General features: G+C 37.1%; 1 protein-coding gene across 12 annotated transcripts in view; it reads right to left on the reverse strand.

The window, feature by feature from the left end:
- Nucleotides 1–14,828: 14,828 nt before the first annotated feature.
- LOC114256741 (uncharacterized) overlaps nucleotides 14,829–16,057 on the reverse strand; it is a 35,566-nt gene continuing 34,337 nt past the window's right edge. For all 12 annotated transcript variants that reach the window (XM_082909366.1, XM_082909358.1, XM_082909364.1 and 9 more), the window contains one exon: nucleotides 14,829–15,099. Coding sequence is in view for 3 of the 12 variants with exons in the window: in XM_082909363.1 (XP_082765489.1) it covers nucleotides 15,098–15,099 (2 nt within the window). In the remaining 9 variants the exon portion in view is untranslated. The remainder of the gene's footprint in view (nucleotides 15,100–16,057) is intronic.

Below are 16,057 nucleotides of genomic sequence, written 5' to 3' on the forward strand. Positions count from 1 at the left end.
GTTTCTGAACTCAATTTCAAGTCAGAGTAGAACTTCTTGAAAGTCTTCCCATAAAACTGGGTGCCATTGTCAGAGAGTAAGACCCTTGGGATACTAACCCAAGTAATGACATTCCTCCATATGAACCTTTTCATGTCAGCTTCCTTGATACATACTAAGGCTTCAATCTCCACCCACTTAGTGAAGTAATTGGTGGCAGCAACGAAGAACCTTTTGTTGGCAGTACCCTTTGCTAGAGGTCCAACGATGTCCAAACCCCACTATGTAAATGGCCACGAGCTAGTAAGGGAAGTTAGGTACTTGGCTGGTTGATAAATAAGTGGAGCAAATCCTTGGCACTTGTCGTATTGTCGGACATACTGTTGGGTGTCTTTCTGCATACGCGGCTATGAGTGAGGGCTTGGTGTGCCAAGGGCCGACCTCCAGTGTGACTACCACAAATCCCCTCATGGATTTCATAGAGAAAATTCTCTACAAGGTTGGGATGAACACAAAGAAGATACGGGTTAAGATAAGATTTCTTGTAGAGCTTACTCGAGGGTGAGATCCAAAATCACGTAGCTCAATGCCTTATTTTATGTGCTTATTTCTTGTCATCTAAGAGGGTACCATTTTTTAGGAAGGCAATGAGAGGGTCCATCCAGCTCAGATCGAGGTCAGTATAGAGAACTGAGTTGGGTGGACTGACAGTTGGTTGAGGAACATACTTGACCCATATCTTGCAGTCACTTCTGGAATCCGCCAAGGAGCCAAGTCAAGCTAAGGCATCGGTATGGCTGTTTCCATCTTGGCCAATTTTCTTAACCTTAATAGCTTGAAATTTACGAATGAAGTGCTTGGCTTGTTTAGTATAGAATGCCATCCGCTCATCGTGAGCTTCATATACTCCAATTAGTTAGTTCACCACAAGTTAGGAATCGCTATAAACAAGCAAGTCCTCTGCATTAAAATGTTCGGTGTTTCGTAGACCAGCTAGCGGGGCCTAGTATTCTGCCTCGTTATTGGAAGCCTTCAATCCTAGTCTGATGGCTTACTCCCAAACAAATCCCTCCAGTGAAATAAGAACCACTCCTGCTTTAGAACCTTTTTGGTTAGAGGATCCATTAATAAATAGCTGCCAGAAATCTCCAATGAAAAGTTTTCATGCCTCAGTGGGAGTTTGGTAAGTGTTGTGGACTCTAGTTGCTAGGGCCGAGCTCCCTTCGAAGGGGTTGGTCGGTCCTAGTGTGAATTCAGCAACAAAATACGCCAATACTTGAGCTTTAATGGCAGTTTGTGGCTAGAATTTAATGTCAAATTCACCAGTTCTACAACCCACTTTACTGTTCAGGCCGAGATATCAGCTCGGCTGAACACGAACTTAAGAGGATACTTAGTGAGGACATTGATGATGTACCCTTAGAAGTAGTGAGCAAGCTTTCTGGAGGCGATCAATAGGGCATATGCCAATTTCTTTAGTGGCAAGTATTTGGTTTCGGCATCTAGTAGGGTCTTGCTAACGTAGTATATTGGCTTTTGTTCCTTCCTCTCTTCTCTAATCAAGACTACACTCACAACATGATTGCAGATAACCAAGTAGAAAAATAGCTCTTCGTTGGGGACTGGGGTGGACAGAAGAGGAGGGGAAGAAAGGTACTTCTTCAACACTGTGAGTGCTTCGAAGCACTGGTCATCCCATTCGAAGCTTGCTTTCTTCTTTAAGAGCTAGAAGAAGGGCCTCATTCGGTCGAAGGACTGACTAATGAAACGGTTCGATGCTGCGGCCATGCCAGTGAGCTTTTGGAGTTCTTTGGCCTTCGTAGGCGCTCCAATGTCTTGGATGGCTTTGATTTGGTCGGGGTTGGTTTCGATGCCTAGTCTAGTCACCATATATCCTAAAAACTTCCCCGAACCTACCCTGAACAGACACTTCGAGGCATTCAAGCAAAGTTTGTGGGTTTTCAAGATTTGAAGCACTTCCTCCAAGTCTCTCAAATGGTGCTCGGCCAATTTACTCTTGACCATGTCGTCTATATAGGTTTCTATGGTCTTGCCAAGTTGGTTTTTAAACATCTTGGTGACCATCCGTTGATATGTTGCACTAACGTTTTTCAAGCCGAAGGGCATCACGTTATAGAAATAGGTGCCCCTTGAACTGATGAACGCCGTCTTGTCTTGATCAGGGCCGAACATGGGGATTTGGTGATAACCACTGTAGGCATCCAAGAAACCCATTCGTTCATGTCTGGCCCTGACATCAACCAATTGAACTATCAACGGGAAATGAAAACTATCCTTAGGGCAAACTTTGTTGAGGCTAGTGAAGTCAACGTAGACTCTCCACTTGTTGTTCTTTTTTGTCACCATGATGGTATTGGACAACCACTTTGGATATTGCACCTCATGTATGACTCCTGTTGCTAGCAACTTACCCACTTCTCAAACCACTACTTCAGCATGCTCTGCGGGCGATCGTCTACTTTTTTGGGCTACGGGTCAAGCTTCTAGATGGATATTGAGTTGGTGACAAGCGAATTCAGGATCTAACCCAGGAGTCTCGTATGCAGACCAGGCAAACACATCAATGTTTTTGTGGAGGAGAGTTAGCAATTGCTCATTCTCTTTGACGAGGAGTGAAGTGCGAAGCAAAAAGAACTTGTCCGACTTCTCTTCTTCCACCAAGACCCTTTCAAGGTCCTTAACCATCTTTTCTGCCAGTACTCTACCAACGTTTTCCAATACAGGCTGATTAGGCACTTCGACCATTTGTACTTCCTTGCACGCTTGCTTAGACTTCATTATTGTGATGAAGCAGTGCTTCATCGCAACCTAATCGCCTCTGATCTCCTCCATCCATGTTATGTTAAGAAACGGACGGTCTGGTGGTAAGTAGATGGCACCGCTTTTATTGCATGAATCCAAGATCATCCAAGGATTACATTGTAAAGAGACGGAGTATTGATCACCAAGAAATCGACAGATACCACTTTGGATTTTGTTGTGATAGGCAAGGTGATCCGACCATGCGGCCACTCGATTTTCCCATTAAAGTAGACCAGAGAGGAGGTTGTAGGGGTTAGGTGTTGCTCACTGAGGTCTAGTTTATTAAAAAGTTCAAAGTACATAATGTCGGCAGCGCTTCCTTGATCGATTAGAACTTGCTTCACATCAAACTTGTTCGCCACAATGACGGTGACGATCAGAGCATCGGTGTGGAGGTGTTAGATTTCTTCCAAATCCTTCTCAGTGAACACAATGTTGAACTAAGAAGACCTTGTTTCAGTTCTAGACTTCTTAGGCGGAGGTTCCACTGATATTACTTGCTGTAGGTGTGTGGCTCTTTGAACCTCGCCACAAAGGGCATTTTTGCTTTAAAAGTTGGTTATCCCGTGGATGATGTTGATCACTATCCTCGGGGCTTGGTCTTCTAGTAGAGGAACTAGGGGTTGCCCTTGTTTTGCCCTTGTCTTCTCAATATCAATCCATTGTTAGAGGTGGCCAGCAATGACCAAGTCCTCTACGTACCTCTTAAGGTACCGACAATTCTACTTCTTATGCCTTTTCTTTCGATGGTAGGAGCACCGCCACTCTTGATTGTGCCGAGCAGGGATCATCTTGGGAGTCTAGACGAAGTAAGGCTCTTCTTTGATTTTCTCCAAGAGTCTATATATTGGATCACTGAATACAGTGGTTATGGCTTTGTAGAATCTGCCATTTTCTTTCTTATTTTCCATTGTGGTTTGTCTATTTCAGCTATATCTCCTTCGCTGGTCCTCCCTCCTTGGCTGCTCGGCCTTAGGTTGCCAAGAGGCCTTAGTGTCGTCATTAGCGACTAACACTTGTATAGAGGCAGTGTCATCTTCCACACGGGCTGGCTCCTCTATCCGGGCCCTCTTTCAAGTCGGAGGCATGTCGTTTCGTCCACGACTGCCTAAGGTTGTGTGAAGGGGGAAGCCTTGTTCGAAATACAGTGCCGCCAATGGCTCACTACAAACATCTTCTTCTAAGTTGCCATATGCTTCCCAGTACCGCCGGGCATATTCACGCAAAGATTCCTTCTTATTCTTCCGGATATTGAACAATGTGTTCAATCCTTTTGGGATTCGATTGTTGGAAATGAACTGTGCTAAGAAGGCCTTAGAGAGTTGAGCCTAATCATAAATGGATTGTGGAGGGAGTTTTTCGTACCACCAGAGGTTGTGCTCACCAAGGCTAGAGGCGAAAACCTTGCACATGAATGCATCATTCTGATTCCAAAGTGACATCATTTGGCAATAGTGGCTGATGCGAGTCAAGGGATCCGACTTTCCATCATACATGATGAATTTCGGTGGACTGTAAGTGACTAGTCGGTTTAGAGCACGACGTTCCATCTGATGAACGGATCGATCTAAATGCTCCTTCTCCCTTTCTAGTCATAGCTCTGCCTCTTTGTTCCACCGTCGGTCGTCCCTCCGGTTGTTGTCCAACTATGACCTCTAGTCATACTGTCTCTCGTCACAACAGCACAAAGGATGAGGGACTACCGAATGATGATTGATGGTCTTTTGTCTCTTGCAAGAGTCTTCTCGATGATTCTTCATTATGGGATTGTTTATTCTACTACTAGCCCCCTCACTGTGTACCAGAATTAATTGGCTATGCTCACCACGAGCAGGTCTTGGATTGGACCCTTTCTTTCATGAAGGCGGAGGTGGAGTACGTATCTTTTGCTGCGACAACCCTCTTCTAGATCTCCTAGGTTCCTCTTGAGGCATCATCTACTTCCTTAGTTGAGCACGTAGCTCCTCAATCTCCAAATTCATATAGTAGATGATGCAGTCATGGTGAAGGCCTGCACAAGGAACAAATGGTTAGGCTGCCCGATCGGGGTTTGGTCGGAAACCCCTCTAATGGTCTGGTCTGTACCAGTGTTTGGTATAGAAAGAGTAGAGAAGAAGAGAGTATATAAAGATAAGAAATAATTCAGTTTTTCCCCTATGTAAATGAGGATTAGGTTGCCTTTTACACTTGTTCACCAAGCGCCTCCATTACTACCTGGCACCTTTGTCGCTAATCATTGAAGGATAACAATGATTCTGTCTAGCACTTAAGTAAGTGGTTTCGTTATTCGCGGGTGTCATGTGCTCTTTCCACATATTAGATGCTCTTCGTAGTGGAGTAAGGAGCCCACTTTAGAGTGGAGTAAAGAGCCCACTTCGAAGTGGGAACCTTCTTCTTTCTAGGCTAGGTGTGGGAACCTTCTTCACAGTAAGGACCTTCTTCTTGCCAGGCTAGACCTTATACAAATAGAATTGAATAATTGTGCCCTTTTAGTTATGACATTTGTGATTTCCGTAAATTTTCACTGTTTTGTTATGCTAAGTTGTATGAGGTTACACATTTTGTAATTGATGCTGCAAAATTTTGTGGTTTGGTTCAAACATATGTAGTTTCTAAAACTTTTGCATAGTTTTCCTATGTTAAGTCGTGGGAGGTTACATATTTTGTTATTGATGTTATGAAATTTTGTGTCTTGGTACAACATTTGTCATTTCTAAAAAATTTAGATATTTTTGTTACGTCAATTAGTGATTAATTACTCATTTTGTAATTGATGTTATGAAACTTTACGGCTTGGTTGCGACATATGTGATTTATAAAATTTTGAATATTTTTGTTACACCAATTAGTGATGTTTTACTCATTTTGTGTTTGATATTACAAAATTTTGTGAGTTGGTTACGATATTTATGGTTTCTAAAAATTTTGAACATTTTTATCACACTGATTAATGATTGGTTACATATTTTACGGTTGATGTAACAAAACTTTGTGGTTTGACTATGACATTTGTAGTTTTTAAAAATTATAGATATTTTTGTTACACTAATTAGTGATGTGTTACTCATTTTGTGTTTGATATTATGAAATTTTATGACTTGATTATGACATTTGTGACTTCTAAAAATTTTAAACATTTTCATTATGCCAATTAGTGATTGATTACTCATTTTGTGGTTGATATTACGAAATTTTGTAACTTGGTTGTGATATTTGTGGTTTCTAAAAATTTTAAACATTTTTGTTACGCTAATTAACATTTGCGATTGATATTATAAAATTTTGTAATTTAATTACGACGTTTGCGATTTCTAAAAATTCTACACTATAATGGCCTTGCTTGAGAAGTAGGCTATTTTAGTTGACTATTTAGCTTTTTGACTATTTTAGCCTAGTTAAAATAGTTGTGTTTAGGAAGATAGTTGGTTTTTTTTTTTTTTTTTGTAGTTGATTTGATGGTTGTGAGAGAAAAAGTAAAATGATTATAGGTTGAATGTGACATTTTGTCTTATTAGTTATTTTAGTCTATTTTATCTTTTGGTGGGTTATTTTAACCCAAATGTCTTCCCAAACACCCCCTATGTTATGTCAAGTTATGAGAAGTTATACATTTTATAGTTGATATTACAAAAGTTTGTGACTTGAGTACGACATTTGTGATTTCTAAAAATTTTAGACATTTTTATTATGACAATTAGTGATTGATTACTCATTTTATGGTTGATGTTACGAAATTTTGTACTTTGGTTACGACATTTATGGTTGCTAAATATTTTTTTTTACACTAATTAGTCATATAATTACGCATTTTGTAATTGATATTATAAAATTTTGTGTTTAGTTATAACATTTATAGTTTCAATTTTTTTTTGTTATTAATATGTTCGTTAAATCAATTAGCGATAAGGTTACACATTTATTATTGATGGTGTGTAACTTTGTGATGAGGATATATTGTCCAATTGATTCCTGCCCATTGTTTTTACAAATTGATTGGCCAATTGATTGGCTACTTTTAACTAATTTAGTTTGAGATATTCGGTAACACTCACACTACTCACTTATATTGGGAAAATGACACACTAATTAATTATATTGGAAAGTGTTAGGTTAAATTTTTTGTAGATGTACAGGACAAAAAAATATAAGAATAATGTTATATATACTAATTAATGTGCTAACTAATATACTAACAGATGATATGGCATAATTTTAGAGGTTTTAGATATTTGTAATTTATATAATAGGTGGGGTCAGTAATAATGGTATAACACTAGTTAATACACCAGTGTATACTTTAATTGGTGCATGTAACATAACCGAAAATATAATGCATTAAATTAATGGACAACTTTGTTCTTCATTTAAGAATAAATTTCACTATTATATCTATTCATAGGTTTCTCTCTTCTACAACTTTGTCTCTGTATGTTACAACTCTCTCTCTCTCTCTCTCACACACACACACACACACAAAGTTTCACCATCTTTATCGATTGTCTCTTAACATCATCTCCACCATCTCTAGCATCGGTCGATATTGCTCATCGTCATCTCTATTTGTCGTTCTCTCAGATCTATTGCCAAAAGCTACCATCTTCATCATTCGCTGGTGTGGATACCACGCCTTTTGGCACACCTGCATGTCAGATTTGACCTTTTTAAATATATAATCATCAAGGTAAAAAATTGGCAATATATTGTATTTTATCCCACAAATCAATTTAGCCCATAATTGTAAAAAATAGACCAATTCACAAAAGATTAGAGCCATCACCTAATTTTTAGGGAAAACTAAGAAACCCTAACTCCATGTTAATTTAGGCCACTAATCTGTCACAACCAAAGATCTTAGTTCAGGAGTTTAGGTATAAAATGGGAAGGTCATTAATGTGAATACTTCATTAATGTGAAACCCTAACTCCATGTTAATTTAGGGCACTATATTGTATTCTATACATCTTTAACCCCTAGTTCCATATGCCAAAACGTAGAACTCGGCGAGAGCTTCCATTTAATCTAAGTGGATCGTGTTTTTTGTCGAAATTAGATTTTCGGGTTGTCTTATCTTCTTGCTTAAGGTAGGGATTTCTATACTCCTTTTCAATACCTCGTTATAGATATACATGTGGTAGTTTTTATAGCATTTAAAAACAAGTTTGTTAAGAAATTTTACAAAAAGCATGATAGAGGTTTGGGGTTTGGATTTTGGAAGTTGGAATTGGATGAGTTATGGTGTTTCGATTAATTGAGAGGTAGCTGGGCATGTTTGTGTTGAGAGTGGAAAAAATCCTAATTTATCATTGTGGGCTTAATTAATCCTAAAGGGATGAAGATGTGTAATAATTGAGTTATGTGTTAAAGAATTTGAATAGTGATTTAGTTTTATGAAATGAAACTTAAGTGGGTTTAGTAGTGGTTTTTGATTAACTTTGTATTGTAGTTGTATTTTATGAATTATATTGGTTTAAGGAAGAATATGAAGTTTTGGCTAAGGGTGGGCGTAGTTAATGGTTTTAAAATAACGTATTTGGTTTTGGAAATAAAATGGCATGTGTAACTCTTTTCTGCAATGAAATGAGAAATGGTTGATTTGAAAAGGTGAAATTAGTTATGGATTTATATTGTATGAGTCGTGTATCTATTTATATGTTTAGAGGTTTTGACCTTGGTCATTGGTGGAGGATGACATTGTTGTTGTTAAGTAGATGATGTGTATGCATTACACTTGTATGGTGTTATGTAGTTTAGCATGTTGTGTTGTTATTGTGTTATTGTTTGGGGGTCTGTTTCCATCTAGGTGAAGCCGGTAAAGTGTGACGCCTTGACAGAGGTTCCTCGTCCTTTTTGGTTTGTGCCCGGTAAAGTATGAAATGAGGTCCGTTTCTTTCCGTATTGAGCCGGTAAAGCGTGGCACCTTGTGATAGGTTTCTCTCCCTTCCGGTTTGCGCACGGTAAAGTGTGACATTGGAGTCGTTCCCCTCTGGGTGAGGCCAATAAAGCGTTATGTATTATGTGGGTTGCAGCATTTTCCATCCGTACTGTAGGCCGGTGGAAATGGAAGTATGTATTACATTCAGTTATTTATATTTAGAAATATGTCTTCTTGGTAACCTATTATGGTTGTTCTTTACCCTTGGGCCTATGGCCAGGGAAGATAATAGATGTGTTGTTACTCAAGTGTGTGTAGTGGGTTGAGATATGGGGTTGGGTTATGACTCATATGTGAACATGCTTTCAAATAAATGTGGAGACGGAATTCTTTTATTAACGTTGAGGTTTAAATAATCAAGGTTGCATGTGAAGAAATGCTTTTGGAACTAAACTAGATAATTGGAAAGAAAACAAATGGTTTTACACTTTGTAGTGTTCAAATTGATGTTTTTGGAGAAAATGTACTTATATAAGTATATTTTGAACATTAAAGTATCACATTTTTATATTGTACGTCATGGTGCATTCATGATCATAGATATATTTATGTTGTTATTGTTTAGGATTATGTTGGGATCTCTATTGGACTTTATGTTCATCCCACATTGCTAATACTTTTTCAGGAGCAAATTGAGAGATAATTTAAGATCAGTGATCTTCCTTAAATTGTTGGCCACGGGGCCTATACTTGTTGGTAGAACGCCATTGTTGTTAAAGGGTTGAACTCTTACTTTAATGTAAAGATGTAAGCCTATGGGCATTTTGTTTAAATGTAATTCCTGTTACATTTTGAGAGAAATTTCATTTCTTATGGATGTAATGTATATATAGTTTCGCATATTTTTAATAGAAATGGAATTATTTTAATGGATATGGTAAAGTTATTCGGGTAATAAAAAGTGGGGTGTGATAATACAATGTATAATTATTTGATCTAAGTAGGCTCACCTACAGAAAATTCCTTACAATAAATTCATAGATTAAACTCATGAAACATTTAAAACAAAAAAACGTAACGATGAAATATATGAATACGTGGTATCTAACTTGGCCTACATGCATAATATGCAACCCAAACTAATGATACAATGCAAATAAGCCATAATCTTGACAAAATAATAGTAAAATATTTTATTTTACACGAAAATATATACATGAATACTACCCTAACTATTATCATCTAAATTGAATATGATTGAAAATAATAAATAAAAGAGAAAAGGAAGACTAATTGTTGGTTTGTTGAGTCAAACCAAAGAAAACACTAGAAACTAGCAAAGAATGGTGGCTTGGATGTTTCCCTCAAGTCTTGGGAAGTGTTTTGCTTGATTTGCTGTGATGTCTCGGGTCCTTGACTTGACTTGATTGTGCCATCTTGGACTTACTGAGTGGCCTTCGAAAAGTTGCGTGTCGTGTAATGTGTTGTAACTATGATTTGAACCATGTCTAACCTTCTTTATCGTTTTATGAGTTAGAAATTTTTGAGTTTTGGGTATAAGGACAAAAAACAAAAGCTTGGAATCACCTCGGAAAGTCTTTGTCACGCCCCAAACCCACCCCTAAAAGTTTGGGCATGACCTATTCAGAAACGGACATGTAACCTGGTACATAACATACGGGGCCTTATCGGAAGCACGAAAAAAAAAGGAAATAATGAAACAAGTAACCTCCATCGAGCTACTTCTACATGCCAGGATCTCATTCATCACATGCATTATAGTGGATAGATAAAGTTCCAACTATAACCCGGAGCATATACATACACATTTACAATGCCAGCCCCATGATGGGGCGTATATAAAAAAAACGAACATGAAAGTATATACAACAACCTTAGAGGGACACCAATAAGCAAGTCAACATCTTAACAACTTGACAAAATAAATGGCTTATACAGTGCCTGGACATACAAAGGTTGACAAAAGAAAGCGGGCGTCTTGGCTAGGACTGACCATCTGATTGGTGACCTACAGAAACAGACATAATAAAGAGTGAGCCGGGCTCAATGAATAGTAATACATAAATAAAATGATGCTTAACTTGAAACATAATACATGTCAATGTAATAGTTTGATTCTGTGCTAAGTACATAACGGCCTTAGACCCAATCTTGCAACATAAGCTTGATGGCTATAAGCCCTTGAAATGTGGTGGCACGAGGCCCTTGAGACATTGGCATAAAGCCCTTGAAACTTGTTTGGCCTTGTAGTATATTCAAACTCGTAACATATACGTGAAACATACCTGAGCATACTTGAACTTGTAACATACTGGAAACATGCCTGAAACATACTTGAACATCATTCATTAACTCAAACGGAACATATTATAACTAGAGTGTTTCTTGTTGTATCATGTCATTATCGTACGCTTAACAATACGAGACTAATTCACATTCTCGTGAGAGTCACATAATAATGCTAAACTTTGCACTTATATCGTAGATTCTGAATAACTTCCAATTCATAAGCAACATAGCAAAACAACTTCAAATTCATATGGATACACATAGCTACTCTTACATTTACTCAGAATCTATTCTTCAAGAATGAACATAAATTCTTTTGGGTAAATGACTTAATTTACGTGCTCTATTAATCAATAGTATACACTGTTGTTTAATCATTCTTATCTGTTAACATAGTTGCCTTGCCTTGTAATTAATAGAGTCCTAATGGTAACCGTTACATCATTCCCACGAGTTGACATAATTAACATAAAGTTAACAGGACAAAGTAAGCACATTTTCATTAGATTACAGATGACTTTATCGGTTTCACAATTCCACAGTTCGGCCCTTGGCCTGAGGGGTTCACACATTCACGATAGCCTTTAGTTTCATAGATACACAACTTATTACATCGGCCTTCAGCCCCTTTGGATTCACAAGTTCACAAGTTTGGCCCTTGGCCTCATAGCTTCATAATTTCACAAATGGCCCTTGGCCACATAGGTTCATAGTTCACAAATGGCCCCTGGCCACATAAATTCACAAGTCGGCCCTCGGCCTCATAAATTCACAAGTCGGCCCCTGGCCTCATAAATTCACAAGTCGGCCCCTGGTCTCATAAATTCACAAGTCGGCCCTCGGCCTCATAAATTCACAAGTCGGCCCCTGGCCTCATAAATTCACATATACATAAATTAGCTTTTGGGTTTCATAGGTTCACAATTCGGCTCTTGGCTTCATAGTTTCACAATTCACAATTCGAAGATTCATACTTTACAAATGGCCCTCGGCCACATCGTTTCATATTTCACAAGTTGGTGATCCATACTTCACAAATTCGATATGCATATTTCACAAATCCTTTTTGATGTTTTCATAATTTCACAATATTCACGTAGCATACATAACATACATGTCAACGTAATTCTTATGACGAAGATCATAGCGTCAATAACAATAATCATCAACGGTTAAAGATACATCGAGTACTACTACTCACAGTGTTGAGGCGGAGCGCTACTTCCCCCTGAAGCGTGTCCTACACACATACAAAGTTCACAAATTAACTTCCCTCTTTCCTTGTTAAATTACTTCCTGACTCATTACGTCTCGAATGAATTTACCGCCATCTTAAGATCATCAGAAAAATATTTTAAAAATATCAGAGGGTCGAGCATGCGAAACGGAGCTGAACATTTTTTTCAGCTTGGGCCGCACGTGCGGCTGTGAGCCCCGCACGTGCGGCAGTGCTTCCCGCACGTGCGATAGTAAGCCCCGCACGTGCGGCGATCTGGACAGAATGCAGTTCGAAATTCAGACAAAATCCCATTTTTTGGTGAGTGTTCTTAAGGCTCAAATAGGTCCTTTAATTGATGAAGTATGGTTCAAAAATCATGTACATAGACATCATAACACATAACAATCTCAACATAACTTGGGTCTTGATCTTTACTACTACACTATAATTCATTTTCTTTAACATCTAAACACACACATAGATCCATTACACACATAATTGGATGCAAATATGTAGAACTAAGAATAGAATGCAATTTCCTTTACATGGTTCCAATTAACACCATTAATCAAATGATGAAAACACCTATCCAAACCCCAACTTATGTGAATACCCAAGAAATTCTTACCCATATTAAAGAGAGGAGTTAATTAAAGTATAATCAACATACCTCGAGCTTTTAAATCCCTCAAACCTTCTCAATCTCTTCCTTAGAAGACTTCTCTTCTTTCTCCCTCATTCTCCTCTCCTAACCCTCTCAGGAGATATTTTAGTTTTTTTAGGTTCCAAGTCAAATGACTTAAGCATACATATATATTATGTCAAATGGCTAAAGCTATATATATATATAAATTGAATAGGACAAAACTGATTCAGTTTAATCACTCCGAATTGGCATTTCACAAAAATGCTTATCATGGCTTCAAAATCATGCTGATCTCAAATATAAAATTAATTTCGAGTTATTGATCTCCTAAGGCTTTCAATTCCTGATGCAACCATTTTAATTGTGACAGATATGTTTTCTTATTAAACAGATATAAATCTATAATCATAAAGTTTACTTAATTACACTTAATTCTACATGGAATTTCACAATAAGCATATAAAGGCACAGATTCAGGGACTGAAAGTATACCAGAATCATAAACAAGGGTCGGGTTGTTACAGTCTTGTACTAGAACAGGTAGGCCTGTACGTGCGGATTAGTGCAGGAGAATTTTGGAGTTCAAGGCTTGGTCTCGCACGTGTAAGGACTAAAGCTGCACGTGCGGAATGGGGGTTACATGTGTGAGAAGTTAGGCTGCATGTGTGGTGAGGGTGAGCAATTGAGTTTTGGGCCTACAACAAAAACACATGCGGCCAAGTCTGACTCAGCCTTGAATTTTGAGCTTTTCAACCATTTTCTTGACTCATCTCCCTTTTTTCCCTCATTTCATTATATATCTATCTCTCTAAACTTTTTCTTTCTCTCTCTTCTCTCTACAACCACCGTTTTCTTCATTTTCTCTTCAATCTGCCAAAATCTATTGAGTTTTAGATAGTAGTTCTTAAGACCAAAACGACGAACGTGTCGATGACTACATTTTAAACAATGGAGATCAATTTCCAACGAGTTCAAATTTGGGGGGTTTTGAGCTTGGTTCTCTTCTTCTTTTCAAGAGGTGAGAATTTCTTTGATTTTTTTTATTGTAACTGTTATACATGGATATGTGGTAGTTTCATTACATAAATTTTAGAGATTTTCAAAGCATGTGATATATGAGTTAAGGCTAGTGTTGTGTTTGATATTTATTAAGTATTTCATCATGTATTGTGATTTATGTAAGATTTTAGAACATATGGCAAGCTTGGAATGGAAAAGCCCTAAAATTCTTACAGAGAAACCCTGATATTCTTGGAACCATGTGATTTTGGAAAAATAGAGAGTTGTTGAATCATTTGAGAAAATTGAAATTGAAATTTTATTCATTGAGAAAATGATAAGTATAGAGAGTTCAAGTTTTAAATGAAATTGTTGAAGTTTATAATAAATTAGAGAAATTAGAAAATAATGTAAATTGATAAATGGTCAGAAATACCTATCTATATGTGTTGGATTTTATGATTTAACTTGGCAATTTTGGATATGTTGATTTATGGAATGTTTGAAGCATGTTGATACATTAAAATGAAAAGCCTTAATTTTCTTTTAGAATGGTATGAATTGGGAAAATTTGAGATTTATATTCACTTAAGAGGATTGAATTTAATTCTGTCAATAGATGGGACAATAACGAGTATCAAGGAATTATAAATTGGGCAAGTAATGAGAATTGCAAATGGTTTAAAGAATATTGTATAAGATGTGTGGTTGATCAAATTTATAGGTTGAATGTTATTTATATTAAAATAAATTGTGTAAAGATATCTGTTTTGACAATCGGTAAAGGATTGCATTGTTTGTTGTAGAATTGATGTGGAACTACGTGAATCAAACCCTTAGAGCATCTTCAATGGTTTGCCATTGGAGATGCCAAAGCCATTTTATAGCAGGTGTTAGTGAAAAGTGTTCTCCAATGGCAAGTTTCGGCAGCTGCTGTGTAACGCCCCAAATTTCTAGCCCAAATGATAAGACAACAATCATGGCTCTTTCAAGGAAAACCATATATAAATCTCCAAACTTACATTACATGATACAATAGTTCTTCGTGCAACAATACATTAATCCAACATGTAAATACCCCCAAGGGTTTACAAGTTTCCAAGGCTTGAGCCTGGTTACGCAAAACGATTATTCAAACCCACACAAACACAGCCCTTGGCTTACACACAGAGTCACAGCAAAATGAGAGCATTGTACTCCTAACACACATACTTCCATGCCTCTAGTTTGGTGGGATCACCACATCTTTTCCTGCACAAAAATCTCGTAGGTGAGCATAAAGCCTAGTAGGAAATTCTAGCAAAGTATATACATTTTATACAAGTCTCAAGAGATGAAATGCACATGCCATGCTATGCGCTTTTTGAAGATAAATCACATTTTCATCTTTTGAAAATCATCACGCTCAATAATATCATGCAATTTCAATTGTTCAAAACTTAACAATTTATTTCAAGAGCAGTAAATACGACTCTGTCCTAGGTCGGTGACTGCAAGTAGACTATACAAGTACTACCAAATTGTCATTTTTACCGGTATTAACCGGAAGGCTCGACACCTATCCGCACGGATTTTTGGTCTTTCACCTCAGACTCTCAGGTCAACTTATTCAATATCATCTACACCACCTATCAAGACTTACCAACGTATTTACCCCAAAACCATTCCATGAAAACTTGTTTCTCAACATTCTTTTCTCAATGCAAGTTTTCAAATCAACTTTCAAAGTTTAATGTAATCAAATGAATTGATATGTCAATTTCACAAGATGAATATAAATACTTTTATTCCAATTCATCATCCAAGGAATAACACAATTCCCTCTTCTCAAGTATCCTCGACAATTAGTTATTTCAAGACTATTTCAACGTTTTGAATAATAATTTCCAAAATGAACAACAATTCTCATATTCCCTGAAATTCATCATTTATATAAATATAAATAAGAAATTTTCCAAACATCCATTTATTTTAACACACAAAATAATATAACAATATCATTCATGGGTTTTCAGTCTCTTTAAATTTTTTTTTTCAAATTCTAGGTTTTCTCATCAAAACTATACAACTCAAATCTTTCGAAAGAAAATTTCCAAAATCATCTTTTCTTCAATCAATGAAGATCAAAACTCATAAGATCATTTTAAAAGAACAAGAGACAAACCCACTTTCAAAATCGCTCAACTTCTTGAATCAACAATCAATTTTC

The sequence above is a fragment of the Camellia sinensis genome, chromosome 15 (assembly GCF_055761805.1).
Source record: "Camellia sinensis isolate YWXY chromosome 15, ASM5576180v1, whole genome shotgun sequence".
Lineage (NCBI taxonomy): Eukaryota > Viridiplantae > Streptophyta > Magnoliopsida > Ericales > Theaceae > Camellia > Camellia sinensis.